Raw genomic sequence first — 14,332 nt, 5'->3', positions numbered from 1 at the left:
CTCGTTTCAGAGCTCAGAGTTCTCAACATGTTCCACACAAAGGTGGATAATATCCTGTGGATCGACGCTTCCAGAATATCCAAATGGAACATTTTATTACGTTCGGTTTGCTGCGTGATCCGATTCATTTCAAACTGTCGCCTGCGAATTCAACGAAAACCTATCGAAGTATTGTACGTTCCAGAGATGTCAAAACTTGTACGGCGTTCAGTTTGTTCGATCATCGTACCCCTAAAACAAGAAGAGTATGAGATTGCCGAACAAGTGCTCTGGAGGCAAGCACAACGAGATTTTTATGGAGATGAAATAAGTACCCTGTTGAAAAATCGTCAATTAGCCCGTGAACAGTGGATACCGATTGAAAAGTCAAGTAAGCTGAAAAAACTGTGTCCGTTTCTCGATGAGCATGATGTTTTGCGCGTGGATGGTCGAACCAGCATGGCGGAATTTGTTCCCTTTGATACCAGGTTTCCCATTATATTGCCGAGGGATCACATCATCACATATCGAATCGTCGAGTTTTACCATCAGCGATATGGACACGCAAATAAAGAAACGGTATTCAACGAAGTTCGTCAGCGGTTTTCGATTTCAAAGCTAAGAGCATTGGTGGCAAATGTCGCAAAAAGTTGCCCATGGTGTAAAGTGCGCAATTCTCGTCCACATGTGCCAAGAATGGCTCCGTTGCCAATAGAACGTCTAACCCCATATGTTAGGCCGTTCAGTTACGTGGGGGTGGACTATTTCGGTCCTATTGAGGTCACTGTGGGTTATCGTAGGATCGAAAAACGGTGGATTGCCCTATTTACCTGCTTGAATGTGCGTGCAGTTCACCTCGAAGTGGCTCACCGCTTGAATACCGAATCGTGTATAATGGCCATTAGACGATTTGTTGTGCGACGAGGACCTCCAATAGTTATCTTTTCTGATAATGGAACTAACTTTAAGGCTGCAAATAATGAGCTGCAGAATCAGATCCAACTTATCGATACTGCATGTGCCAATGTGTTCACCAACGCAAGAACGCGATGGTGCTTCAATCCGCCCTCCGCACCCCATATGGGGGGCGTATGGGAGCGCATGGTGCGCACAGTTAAAGAGGTAATGAAGACGCTGCATGAAAGACATCGCCTTAACGACGAGATACTGCTAACAGTTATCGCTGAGACTGAAGAAATCGTCAATGCCAGACCGCTCATCTATCTTCCTCAGGACTCCGTGGAATGTCAAGCCATAACACCGAATCATTTTTTACGTGGTACTTCGTCAGGGCTCCAAGATCCAGTGATCGCACCAACTAGCGAAGCAGAAGCATTGCGCAATGCGTATTTTCGCTCGCAACTGGTTTCGGATGAGCTGTGGAAGCGTTGGCTGAAGGAATATCTGCCGTCGTTAAACGCGCGGACCAAATGGATGGAGGAGACTACCCCTTTAGCTCCTGGAGATTTAGTTTTCATCGTTGACGACTCTAACCGTAATGGGTGGATACGGGGAGAAATACAGGAAGTAGTTGAAGGTCGTGACGGTCGCATACGACAAGCCAAGGTGCGCACTGCGAATGGGATATTTCGGCGACCAGTGAGCCGGTTGGCTCGAATCGAAATTATGTCGGTTGGTAAATCTTGCCCAAATGAAGGTTCCGGACAAGGTTTACGGGTCGGGGATTTGTTGAAACCGCTGGGCACAAATTTAAAATTGACACCCGAAAATGTCAAAAAACCCGAACAATATAAAAACTGACAGCTACGTTAAGACAAAGCGACATAAAAAGTATATTCGTAGAACGCTTAGTCTGATAATTGATTACTCTGAAACTTGAACCGTGAATTTTCTATTTAAAAAAATATTCAGTACTTTAATTAGTGTTTTGAAAACATAAATTTATAAAAGCGGTAAGCCGCAGATATTTATATTAAAAATATATATAAATATATTACTGAATTTGTTCGATATAGGACTCCAACATTTACATCGGGGATTGCACACGCGGTTTGCAGTGCAAGATAGATAAAAAACTAGTTCTGTAAGTCAAATAATTATATATTTCTTTGATAAAATGTAATTACCTACGATGAATTTTTAGTTTGAGCTGGATTAAACGTGCTGCTACAAAAACTACGTTTTACTAAACCGATTTTCCGAACAGCTTGGGTGGTAGATTGAAATTAGTGTGCATTCTCCGTCATCGTTAACCTCGTCCCGAACTATAGTCCCTGGAGCCGGAGTGCTGGGGAGGGGTGGTTGTGGTGTTTGTTTGGTTTTCGCATCAGCTGACTGAAGCCGTCATGTTCGGTTTTGTTTTACGGCACTTTGGAGACTGTGTAAGGCAAGCAAACATCGAGCGCTGATTCAGCGCATCCAAGATGTTATGTCTTCAGCGATTATTCCCTTGCAGCACCGAGTGTTTCGAAGAGCTCGTTGGAGTTGGTTGCATCTCCGAGAACGGACAACCATTTGTAAAATGGGGAGCGAGGGTTCGGGAGCGAGGTTTAATCTGGTACACTTTGGAAGGATCAAAGTGCCGTTCGGCAGCAAAGTCTGCCGACTTAGCCAGTTCTCCTCAATTAATATTGCAGTGGACCGTTTTAATTAAATATCATCATCGTGTCGCCGGGAGATGCTAGCAGAATTGCGTGAATATTTGACGGGAAGGATTTAATTTTTCACGCCACATTAGTTTTGAATGTAATCTCTCTTGAATGTGTTTCGACGTTACTGAAATTTTCTTGAATCAGAGACATTGTTATGGAAAAAAATAGATGATTCAAATTTGTTCAACTTTTCTTCTCATTTCATTGCTTGCACTGTATGATTAATAATTAATACCGTAAACCGGGATGACTTTGATCACTTTTCTGAATATTTCTTGAATATTTTAAGTATGTTCTGGAGACTAAAACTTCTGATAATTTTAAAATGAGTACTGGCATGTATTGAGCAAGATCCAATCAATACCTCAAGTATTTAGTAACAATTTTGCTGTTTTTTTAAATATTCCAATTTTTTTACATCAATTTTAGATCACTTTATTGTTTTGTTGAATTTAGAGTGAAACTTTATCGTTTTGACCAATTTAAACAGCTTAAAGCGTCTTTAATGAGATTGTAAGTATGATAAGCAACATAGGGGCCATACACATTCCACGTGGACAGTTTAGGGACCATCCAAAAACTACAATGACTCCACGTTCCATACAAATTTTAGGATTTTTTTATATGGACAAAAGTTTACTAGGGGGAGTCTGAAATAGTCAAAATTGAGTCTTCGTAGTTTATGGCCATCCACATTCCACATGTACAGGTTTTTGACTATTTTTGACCGCCCTCCCGCTCCCGTGGACAAACGTCCATATAAATTCTAAAAAAAAATTATAGACCGTGGACATTTGCCAATCATTTTCAAACTTCCGACCTTCCGAACCTTTCCTCCTTCAGTAACAATACCAGTTCATCAGAAAACGAGCTGTTAGTCTGTTCCTTTCCTGCAGCGTTTGGGATTTTTCGCAGGACTGAAAATCTATTCAGCGGATGTATGCTACATGCCCTGAATCCGGATTTCATGTTGTTTGTACTGTTCGCTTCGATTTTGTTCAGAGCTTGTTTGAGCAATCGAGGGAAAACCTTTGTTGTCCTTCTTCCAAGCTTCCAGTGTTTTTTTCCAAGCCCTTTTCAATGGTCGAAAGTAAGCGACATATAGTGGCTGACAAAGGTGGGTAGCGTTGGGAGGCAGGAAAACAAACTTTATGTTGTTGTCCTGGCAAGCCTTGATCACGGTATACGATAGATGAGATGCCACATTGTCGCCGATGATGACTCTGGCTTTGTCATTCTTCAAACTCCGGAAGTAAGGCACAGCAACAGAGAAGAACCAATCTTCGAAGACGACACCGTCAAACCATCCTGAAAAAACTAGGGATAGGTTATACCTATGATATAACCGCAAGGTTGACGTAGAGCTGCCTGGACTGGCTTAGTAATCATTTGGTTTTTTTTCAACTGGCAATAATCGCACCTCGGATGTTTATGATTGGGTACCATATCGCCAATGCGTAAAGGTATCATTTGTGTGTATTGATTAAATTAGTGAATGAATGAACCAATTTACGAATTCAATTGCAAGCAAATCCCTATTTAGGTCAATTGCTGCTGATTTCCCCAGGCTCCATGGTTTTGAAGTCTGTGTTAGGGAAACATCCATTCATTCCAGCGATCATACCTCAATCGTCGCGCGATCATAACTGAGTGAATTTCCGAGCGGTGCTCGCTTATATACTGATTGGTGTGATTTCAATAGCCTGTTTTTAAAACAAATTTTAAGGCTATTGAAGTTTTTGGTTCAAAAAGTAACAAGCATATAACGCGTTGACATTTTATCTTTCGAATGAAGTGTTTATCATACCATTTTGTTCAGTTGTTTATAAGGTATTAACGCTCAAAATCTCGATGCTCCGGCGTAACGCTTTCGTTTTCGAAACTTTGAACTTACACCCCAGTATAGAAATAAAAGACGTACTCCTACGTCAAAAAAAAACAAATTTTTCAAAATCTATGAATTGAAAATCTGCTATAGTATCATACCTGACTTCGTCCGGTTGTAGCGGCATTTCTTAGGACCGCCCATTGTCCATGTCGGATACAGATGCAGCGCAGCGTAAACTACGTAAGCTGGTAATACCTTCCCGTTGGCGGATCCAGCGAACATGACCGAGTACGACGTCTTTGAATGGTCTAGCACGTTTTTGACGTGCTTTTGTCCCCTTCTAACTACAACCTTTTTCGATTCTGGGTCGTCGGTGAAGTTGGTCTCATCGTAGTTGACGATATTTTCCGCCGGCACATCGCGGAGCGTCTCCTCCAGGTTGTCAAAATAAGATGTGAGGATTTCATGGCTCACTTTCGCTCTGGAACGCTTGATATTTTGGGACCAGCGAGACGCCAACGATGATTTGTTCCGCTTGAGAAACAAAGACAACCAGTCTTCCCCCGGAATGTTGTCAACGAATCTGGTCGTGATGTTGTTGTGATCAAGGTAGCCCTTGACCAGCTTCTGGATTGATGCTGGAGTTAAGGGATAACCCCATTCTCCGGCAATCCTGATGGTTTCACACAACTCTGCTTCCTGGGAACTAGTCAAGACAGTTGGTCCTCCGGGTGGGTTCGAATGCAAGCTGTAGAGTTTGTTGTACAACCTTCCGTACGGGATGTTGAAGAGTTGAAATTTCTATTGAGGAAAAAATGTTGAAAATAGTAATGAAAATCATTTGAGTGATATTTATTCATCTTCAGAACTAATATGAGAACCATTATCAAAAACTTTACATAGCGCAGCTTGTTGTTTTGTATCTGTTCGAGTCGATTGTTTGGACGCAATAAAAATCGCTGAAAATCTACTTTATTTTAAATTAATCTTTTAGCATGAAAAACACTCAGTATTTAACGGGAAATGCATCTATGGTAGTAAAGCTGCCATATTAGAACACGTCCAGTACAAATTATGACAAATTTCAAGTACTACGAGTGCTCTTTCTTACGTATTCAAAAAAGGGATGAAGTGATCAAAGTCACCCCGGTTTACGGTAGATATCGGTTGCTATCTCGGCTATGTTTGTTTCCCGAAAATGCTTTGGTGAAGGAAGTCTATGATTATGAGTGTTCTTCCCGAAACATAAGCGTTAATCAATGAAAAATGAACATATTTTTTGGCCCAAGCATTTGGGCCACTGCTCCGCTCAAGAAATCAATAGAACTCAGCCATTGAAATACATCTTTAAGACATCAAACAGGACCAAATAGGCCTGGTGATGGAAAGTATTAAAAGTACTGTCGTTTCATCCTGCCATCTTTAGTGGAAAAAGTTTTGCTACTGGCAAGCGAATCCAAATCACATACAAAATTCCAGAACGACATTAATTTCTTGGTGACTAAATAAACGAAATAAACTCTATCTATTAATCTCCATAATATAGTAGAGAGTACCACTTGCCCATGTTGCCGCAGCCCACACTCGCTTAAGATGTTCGTTACCCCATCATATACAGAAATCATTTGCTAACTGGACTTATCTCTAACAGATCGTACGTTAAGTGGGCTACAAAGCAGTTATGTATCAATAATATATGTCATCTTCAAATTAAAGTATTGCTTTTGCTGTTTCGCTATCCAGTTAGTAAAATTATAAATTGTGAAATTCGATAATTGTATAGATTTTCCTGCCCAATTAACGAACGATCACTGTATGGGTGACACTTTCTTCGTTGCTTTGATGAAATCTTGCATGAAATTTGAGTGATGCATGGAATATTGCATGATTACTTCAACTTGTTTACATTCGAAAAAGGTCTTGCTAATCTGTTTGAGAGCAGGTACGTTTATGAAAAGGTAGTCTGGACTGACTAGTGCATCAGTAACAGTGAGGCTGTGACGTGTTAGCTTTGCAAGTATCATGGAGCGGTATAATGAATTTGTCTAAATAAGCTTATTTCTTTTGTATTTTAGCTAAATGTATACATTTATTCATTGCTGCATAACGATAATTTATTTAGTTCTAAACCTAGGGGAAATTGTGGTTCGGTAATCCAGAGTTTAGCTTCCTGAAGCTCTCTGTAGCTCTCCGATACCTCCGTGCTTGAATTAAGCTTTCAGAACTAGCAGAATCACTAGGTTTTCCATTAGAGATGTTGATAGTGCTGCTACCAATTTCATTTGACGGAATATCCCTCTCAGGATACTCATATTTCGTCCCATTAGAAAACTGGACCAACTCCGCAAATGTTATGGATTTTTTACTCTTGCTTGATGTCAATCAAATTCTTTCGGCGAGCCGTCCGTTTTGATTTCCCGAGGCATGAGAATCGTTGGCCTTTCTGACAGTAGGAACAGCTAAAAATAAACATTTCTGTGTAATAATTGTAACTACAATATGGATTTGTTCAAATTTATATGTTTTCATAATCCGAGTTGGACTCGAGCAAGGGTATCAATGGCTCACGCATCCGGGTGCCAAACATCGAGCCACAGAGTTATCTGAAAATAGAAATATTTTAGATATATTCCTTCGCAGTCGAGCCGCCGTAAAAAGACCACTTTAAAAAGCAACACAGAAACAACACATCCTGGGTACTAGTTCCGTTATTATAAATTTAATGGTTCACTAACTCCTCTATCTCACGTATTATTTACATATTTTCAAATAAAATGTAGCAAAACACGTAATATTCGCAACAAAAAAAAAAAACACTTGTTATGAATTGCTTTGCGATCGCTGCTTTCCACAAAGCTAAGATTTCATAGTCGAGAGTGTATAAGTGAATCGTGTCGGACACACTTCGAGTCCAGGATACCTATTCATAAATGTACCCTGGTTTGAGAGAACGAATTTTTTTTTTTTTTTTTTATAAATTCGTTTATTTTTACAGGCTCAGTTGCATAAGTTTAAAGGAGCCGAAATGTTAAATATATTTTTAACACTATATATATGAACAATTTTCTCAAATCTATGGTTAGTAATGTGGGAAACCGATTTCTCGCGGTGAACTCGAGATTAGAAGGGTGACATATTTTTCTCAGGAAAAGGATGGGGTATAAGGAAATTATTACAATGTTGATAATCACACACACTCAATTCTTAAATCTATTCGTACATCTATTGTGAATTTACATTTAATTCTCCTGTTTATAGCAAGCGGACCAATTACTCATAAAGGAAGAAATGGAGGGTATAAGGATATAAGGATAATCACACACGAACATCGATAGATTTAAGGAAAACATATATTTGGGACATGTAATCAAGGTCTTACCGAGCCAACACATCTCTCACCGGCACATTGGGCTGCCTTCCTCTAGCCCGAAGGGAGTTCTCTAAATTCGATCTGGCAACAAGATACACCTCACACGACCAAACAACGTGTTCGATGTCGTGGTAGCCTCGGCCACAAACGCAGATATTGCTGCCGGCCAGATTGAAACGAAAGAGTAGCGCGTCTAACGAACAGTGATTGGACATGAGTCGGGAGAAGGTGCGAATAAAGTCCCGACTCAAGTCCAGACTTTTGAACCATGGTTTGAGGCTAACCTTAGGGATAACACCGGCCCAATTCACCTTCGTTCCATTTGCGTTGCCAGTTAGCGATGGTATTTTTACGGACTAAAGAGTAAAATTCATTGAAGGCGATAAGAGAGAACGAATTATTGCACACAATTTTGTGCGGCATACAACATTCATGGGAACGAAGTTGAAAGAAACAATGCATAATAGGGAAGCCGCGGGTAAGACGGTCAGTGGGGGTATAATGGACCGGTGGTTGATTTGTATAGTTGCATTATGAATTTCAAATTTCTGTTGATAGGAAACCCTTCTACATGCTATTCTATAATATTTAAACCATACTATGACAATGAATACTGATAGAATAGAGAAATAGAGAAACAAATACCGAAAATCGAACATGATTCCGCGTGTGGATGTAACTTTTGCGGCTTCGATATTAAGCATTTTGAGTGGTTTAATTGCAAAATTGAATTCTCTGATGGTTATATTTCAGTTTGTGAGTTGACAGAGAAACGGTATTGGGTATGTACGGAAAAGTAAATTCATTCGTAAGTGGTAAATTTAAATTATTGAAATAATTGCACTTTGGGGGTGAAATGGACAGTCACATCCATAATCACATCCAATGCATGATGGAAAGTGAAGGGAATAATATTGAATTCTTTTTTATATTGCTTTCTCTTTTTGTTCTATTATTTGTTTCTCTCGCGAGCGATAAACCTCTACGCTTCGTATATTATGAACACTGTTCATATCCCCCCCTCCCCACTACATGTCCATTATACCCGCACCGATAAAAATGTTCTACTTTTCGGTTTGTTTATTTTTAGTAAAAACATGGAAAAACTAATTTTTATAAAACATTTGGCCAGTTATTTCGAAAACCAGTATATTGAACTGTAAGAAAATAGTTTTAAATTTTTGAAAACATGAGTGTCCAAAGATACAATTGAAGTTTTCCTTAACATGTCCGTCTTACCCCCATCTCCCCTACATGATTTACCTTCGCATCCGCTCGAAAATCCGCAATCCGCAAACATAACAAATTTCTCATTTGTTTTATTATTTCTACTGTTGATGTCACAAGCGAAAAAAATTGCTTCATAAATTTCCCGTCTAATGGTATATATTATAACATATATCGTAAGAACGATTCTGCGTAACATGCATTTGAAAACTCTTAATAAACGTTACCTTTTTCGTATAGTGACCCCCTATATTGAAATCAAAGATGTAGTCCTACGTCAAAACGAAGAAAGTCGCCTTCAAATTGCCTCTCAGCAACTCGCCCGCCGTAGAGCAACACACGGTCATTCACAGCGCTTTCTGTGCCGACTCGGTACGGGAGATGATAAATGGTGCCTATGCATCAAAATGAAGCAAAGAAAGGAGTATGTGGTTCTAGGAGATACGCCATAACCGAAGGTCAAGCCTTCATCCAAAAAAGATCATGATTTGTGTTTGGGGGTACTGGGAGGGCATGGTGTACTGGGAAATGCTCGAAAAGATTGCCACGGTCAACAAGGATTCTATACCGCATGATTTAGGCTATTCGACCGAAAAGACCTGATCGACATGGTCAAATCATACTCCTTCACGACAACGCCAGACCCCATGTTGCACAAGTCGTCATAGCCGCACTCCAAGAGTTCGAATGGGCAACTCCATCAACATTCACCGTATTCTCCGGATCTTGCACCGACCGATTACCATCTTTTCTGTTCCCTGTCAAACCATATGAAGGGTGTTACCTTCGATAATTAAGAGATTCTTTTAAAAAGGCTCAACATCTTCTTTGACTCCAAACTTGGTGATTTTTTGCGGAACGGCATCAACAAATTAGTCGTAAAAAGCAACGGCGAATATATAATTGACTATCTGACCCGGCGAACTTCGTCCCACCCAAAATTTGTTTTTTGTTATCAATACATTCGAACATTCGCGTTTTCTTACTATGAGCAAGTCCATGGGTCCAATCGCAGAACTGTTCATTGATTGATTTTCTATTCGACCCCAGTTGAATTTACCTTTTACTATAAAATTCCTACTATTCTAACAAAACTCATCATTATAATATCAGATTATTTTCAGTCACAATTCTTGTTCAAGATTTTTCAACCACTTGCAAATAACATGTTTCTCCGTTACATGGAATAAATGTTCGATACAGAAAATATGATTGAATAAAGACAGCCCTAAATCTGATAATTCCTTCCTCAAGTTCTGCTCTTATCAACACATCCGGCGATCCTTTTTTTGGTATAGATAGAAGAAGATATAGGAGTGCGTTTCATCACATTAAAATCCATTTCCAGTTTCGAACAAAGATCAATTTTGCTAGCGCAAACATCAAATGGACTAACAGCATTTGTCACTATGTAATTATAACATATGGGAATTTAATTTTCCGAATTTTCTTTTTTTCCTTCAGAGTTTTCCGAAAATTTTCAATTGCCATGTTTGGTTGGAATATTTTTGGTTGAAATATGTGTAATATTTTTATGGGACCCCCTCTGATAAAGAGGAGGAGGGAGGGGTGTCATACCATTATAGAAACATTTCCCATACCCAAAAACCCTCACATCACAAATTGTACTTGGTTAGTTTTCGAGTTATGCAGAAATTTGTGTTTCATTTGTATGACAGCACACCCTTAAAGAGTGGGAGGAGTGTCTAACCACCGTAACACATTTATTACATCCTAAAACCTCCACATGCCAAAATCGTTTTCGTTTGCTAGATTAATTCTCGAGTAATTCAGAAATTTGTGTTTCATTTGTATGGCAGCCCCCCCTTAGAGAGGGGGGGTGGAGAGTCTAATCACCATAGAAACGTTTATTGCACCTTAAAACCTCAATATGACTAATTTGGTTTCATTTGTTTGATTAATTCCCGAGTAATGTAAAAATTTGTGTTTCATTTGTATGGCAGCCCTCCCTTAGAGAGGGGGGAGGGGTCTCAAACTATCACGAAAACCTTTCCCGGCCCCAAAAACCCCTACATACCAATTTTCATGTTGATCGGTTCAGTAGTTTCAGAGTCCATAAGAATCAGACAGACAGAAATCCATTTTTAAATGTATAGATTAACTTATTGGTATAATTAGTGGTTTTTGTTTAATTAAAAATATTCGATAAAAACGCTACGCACTTGTTTCCCAACCCAATAGAATCTGGAAAACTCAAAATATGGAACATAATATGGAATTACAACCATGCTCAAAAGAATTTGTTATGATGTTGATTAATAAACAGTAATGAAACTAGATAAAGCAAAGGCTTGCAACCGTTTTCTGATAAGTTGGTTGTCGGCTATATGAGATGCATCGGCGCTCGCACAAATTGCGACAAATCCTATTGTTGGCCGAACAATTTTGCAAGTATTTTGCAACAAAGTTTCACGTCATTTTTAAACTGTATATAGAAAAGTTATGATTAATGTACGCATAGAATGGAGAGAAATTTGAATTGTAACTTGAACTATATCGAATATATTTATTTCGCGTGAAGGATAAGTGAACAATGTTTATGTCACAACATTGTGTGGCTCAGTTCGATGCAAACACGAAGACTAGCATGCGTCTCGTTACAGCATCCATATTGTAACTTTGTAAGCATTTCCTAGCCTGAACAAATAGCGTTATTTGATTTGGCATGGATTCCTCATAACAGTTTGGAACAAGAAATAACACGGTTTTCAAATCGCTCAGTAGTTCAACAATGGATCGGTACACCCTTTACACCCCGATTTTCTCGCTCCGAACACGACACTGCACTATTCGGAAAACGGTTACTGTAATTGGGTTTATGATTATCGAAGCTTGAACTGCATACACACATCTGCGCACACATGTGTTTCGGGGGAACACCTGGACCACCTTGTGTTCTGTGGATGCGAGATTTGTTTGCCCGTAATCTCGCGTTCATACGCGTTTGTTTACGAGTAGCGGCAACCAACTCGGTATATGGGTTACGGTGTTTTCAGCAACAAACCAAGCCAGAATAAAAGCATTTGCCTCGGGCTGCGAATGATAGTTATTTTGGGACGAACCGTTGGCCAAAAAAAAAGAAGAATAACTTGTTGCACGTTGTTAAAATTAACTATTTGCATGATTACAGCCAATCATAAGTGAAAGGAACCAGCATAAGCGAGAGATTGTTTGTCCCTTCTATGGATAACACTCTGCTGACTGGCAACAACTTGGCTTGGTTCACAAGCTCTGGACTGAAATCAGTAACGCTCATCGCATTAACTTTGCAAACATGAACACGAAAACATAATTATAGCAATGATATAAACTCGAACAGCTCACGTGTTCGCGGATTTCTGAATTTGCTCAGCTCAGCTGGATTTGTTTTTTTCAATGGTTAACCTAAGCGTCTGTCCACAACTCACGAAACAAAGCGTAACATACTGCAGAAAATGAAAGATGACCCTTCGCCGTTTGGGATCAGATGAAAGGGAACTCGTGGAATCCCATCTGTCTCGTAGAGACAGATGCGGACGAGATTTTTTATTTGCATTCATACATCAGGCAATACAATTACCGGGGGAACGTGTGAAGGACAGTCTAGGATTTGAAGCTAAACTAGTTGACGTTCGAAAGTATGGCTGTGATTTATGCATTCATTATAAGCGTGGAATGTGGCGCATAAATATTAATGTTTGTTTTTATCGTTCTCATTTCAGGCGCAACGAGGTTCCGTACGCTTTGGTCAGCCATCGTCATCGGCTAAACCATGGGTGGACGACAGCTCAACGCATGGCGTCGCCAAAGAGGTCAGCATCAGTCAAAACGAGCGACCGAGCCCGCGGCGTCGTATTGCGACCACCGAAACGGTAACCATGAGTGAGAGATCGCTCTCAAGGACACCCACTAGGGGCAGGAATCGACCGGTGCCACCATCTTCGACAACCATTCAAAGTCGTTCGACGGATGCAGGTAGTAGGGATGATGAAGGAACTCAGAACATGAGCAAGGAACAGCTGGCACCGAGCTTGCGTACCGAGGTTATCTATCAGAATGAGTTTGCGGACGACTCGGGCAAGAGTTCGAAGGAAAAGGCACCGTTCCGAAGGAAGATCCGACCGAAAGGATTGAAGGGCGTTGATTTGGAAAGTGGAAGCAATTCGACTACGACAGTGGCTGGCGTGCGGCCAGGTCGGAAACCCGGTCGTGCCAGTGCCGCAACCGGAAACAAACTCTCGAACGAAGTGGAGGAAATAACGCCGAAGTTCGGCGTGACTCGGCAAAGAAGCACTAAGAGCGATAGGCTGGAAATCACGAATAGCACATCAACCACTGTTTCAACAACGGCAACAACGGCAACAACGGCATCGGTATCCAGTACAAGAGGGAACCGCAAATTGAACCGGTTGACAAGCTCTGTGAGCAACCGAATTTCGAATGATGTTGAAGAGTCCATTCCGAGTTCTTCGGTACGTTCGGTAGACAATCGTCAGCGAGGAAAGGTGAAGGCCATTTCGAAGGAACACATTGAGAACTTATCTTCTGAAGAGAACTATCCAGAACAGTTCAAGAAGCTGTTGAAGGCGAAGGTTCACGAGAATAATCTGAAAGATATCTATGCGAATACTTTGGATGTTACGACGGTGAAGAGCTACACGAAAGCGGAAGAGCTTGATATGTCCCGCTCCAAAGTGAGGGTACTCAGTACGACAACACCAGGGCCTACAACTACGGTGAAGGTGATAACTCCACGACCCATCAGGACGCTTGTCAGTTCATCTACGATAGCGGAGCCGTCGTCACTTTCGCGACAAGCATCGTCCAGATTTAGAGCGTCCAGCACTACGCCATCACCTCCGAAGACTACGAAAAGATCTTTACCGTTGCGATCCCGAATGGCGACATCTTCGTCAGCCTCGACGAGTGTCGAGCCTAGCTCGACGACGATTTCTACCGTTGTTACTGCTAAATCATCTCGAGCATTTTCTCGCAAACCAAGTGTAGTTAGCTTGTTGACCTCCAGCACTACACCATCTTCAACGACCAGCCGCAAATCGTACTCTCCGTTGAATAAAAGCTATGGATCTAGCAAAAAGACTTCCCCGTCGGCAGCGGAACCTATCGAAAACCATGAAGAGTTGGAATCGTCCTCTCAGAAGTCACCAATTGTATCTTTCCGGAGCCCAGGCTCATTCCGTCCGCCGAAGAAATTACGCAAAGCTGTGGCGACAGTCGAGAATGGCAACGATCTTCAGTCTGCGCCAAACCCGGTTCGTTCCAAGGCTCCATCCCCACTGAATGCTGTAAGTTCAT

General features: G+C 40.8%; 1 protein-coding gene across 3 annotated transcripts in view; it reads left to right on the top strand.

Moving 5' to 3' along the window:
• Positions 1-14,332, top strand: part of LOC129767519 (mucin-2-like) — a 223,023-nt gene that overhangs the window by 152,728 nt on the left and 55,963 nt on the right. For all 3 annotated transcript variants that reach the window (XM_055768509.1, XM_055768508.1, XM_055768507.1), the window contains exon 3: positions 12,739-14,322. In XM_055768509.1, the coding sequence (XP_055624484.1) occupies positions 12,739-14,322 (1,584 nt within the window). The remainder of the gene's footprint in view (positions 1-12,738; positions 14,323-14,332) is intronic.

Source organism: Toxorhynchites rutilus, chromosome 2, assembly GCF_029784135.1.
Source record: "Toxorhynchites rutilus septentrionalis strain SRP chromosome 2, ASM2978413v1, whole genome shotgun sequence".
Lineage (NCBI taxonomy): Eukaryota > Metazoa > Arthropoda > Insecta > Diptera > Culicidae > Toxorhynchites > Toxorhynchites rutilus.
This window is presented reverse-complemented; position numbering and strand designations above follow the sequence as displayed.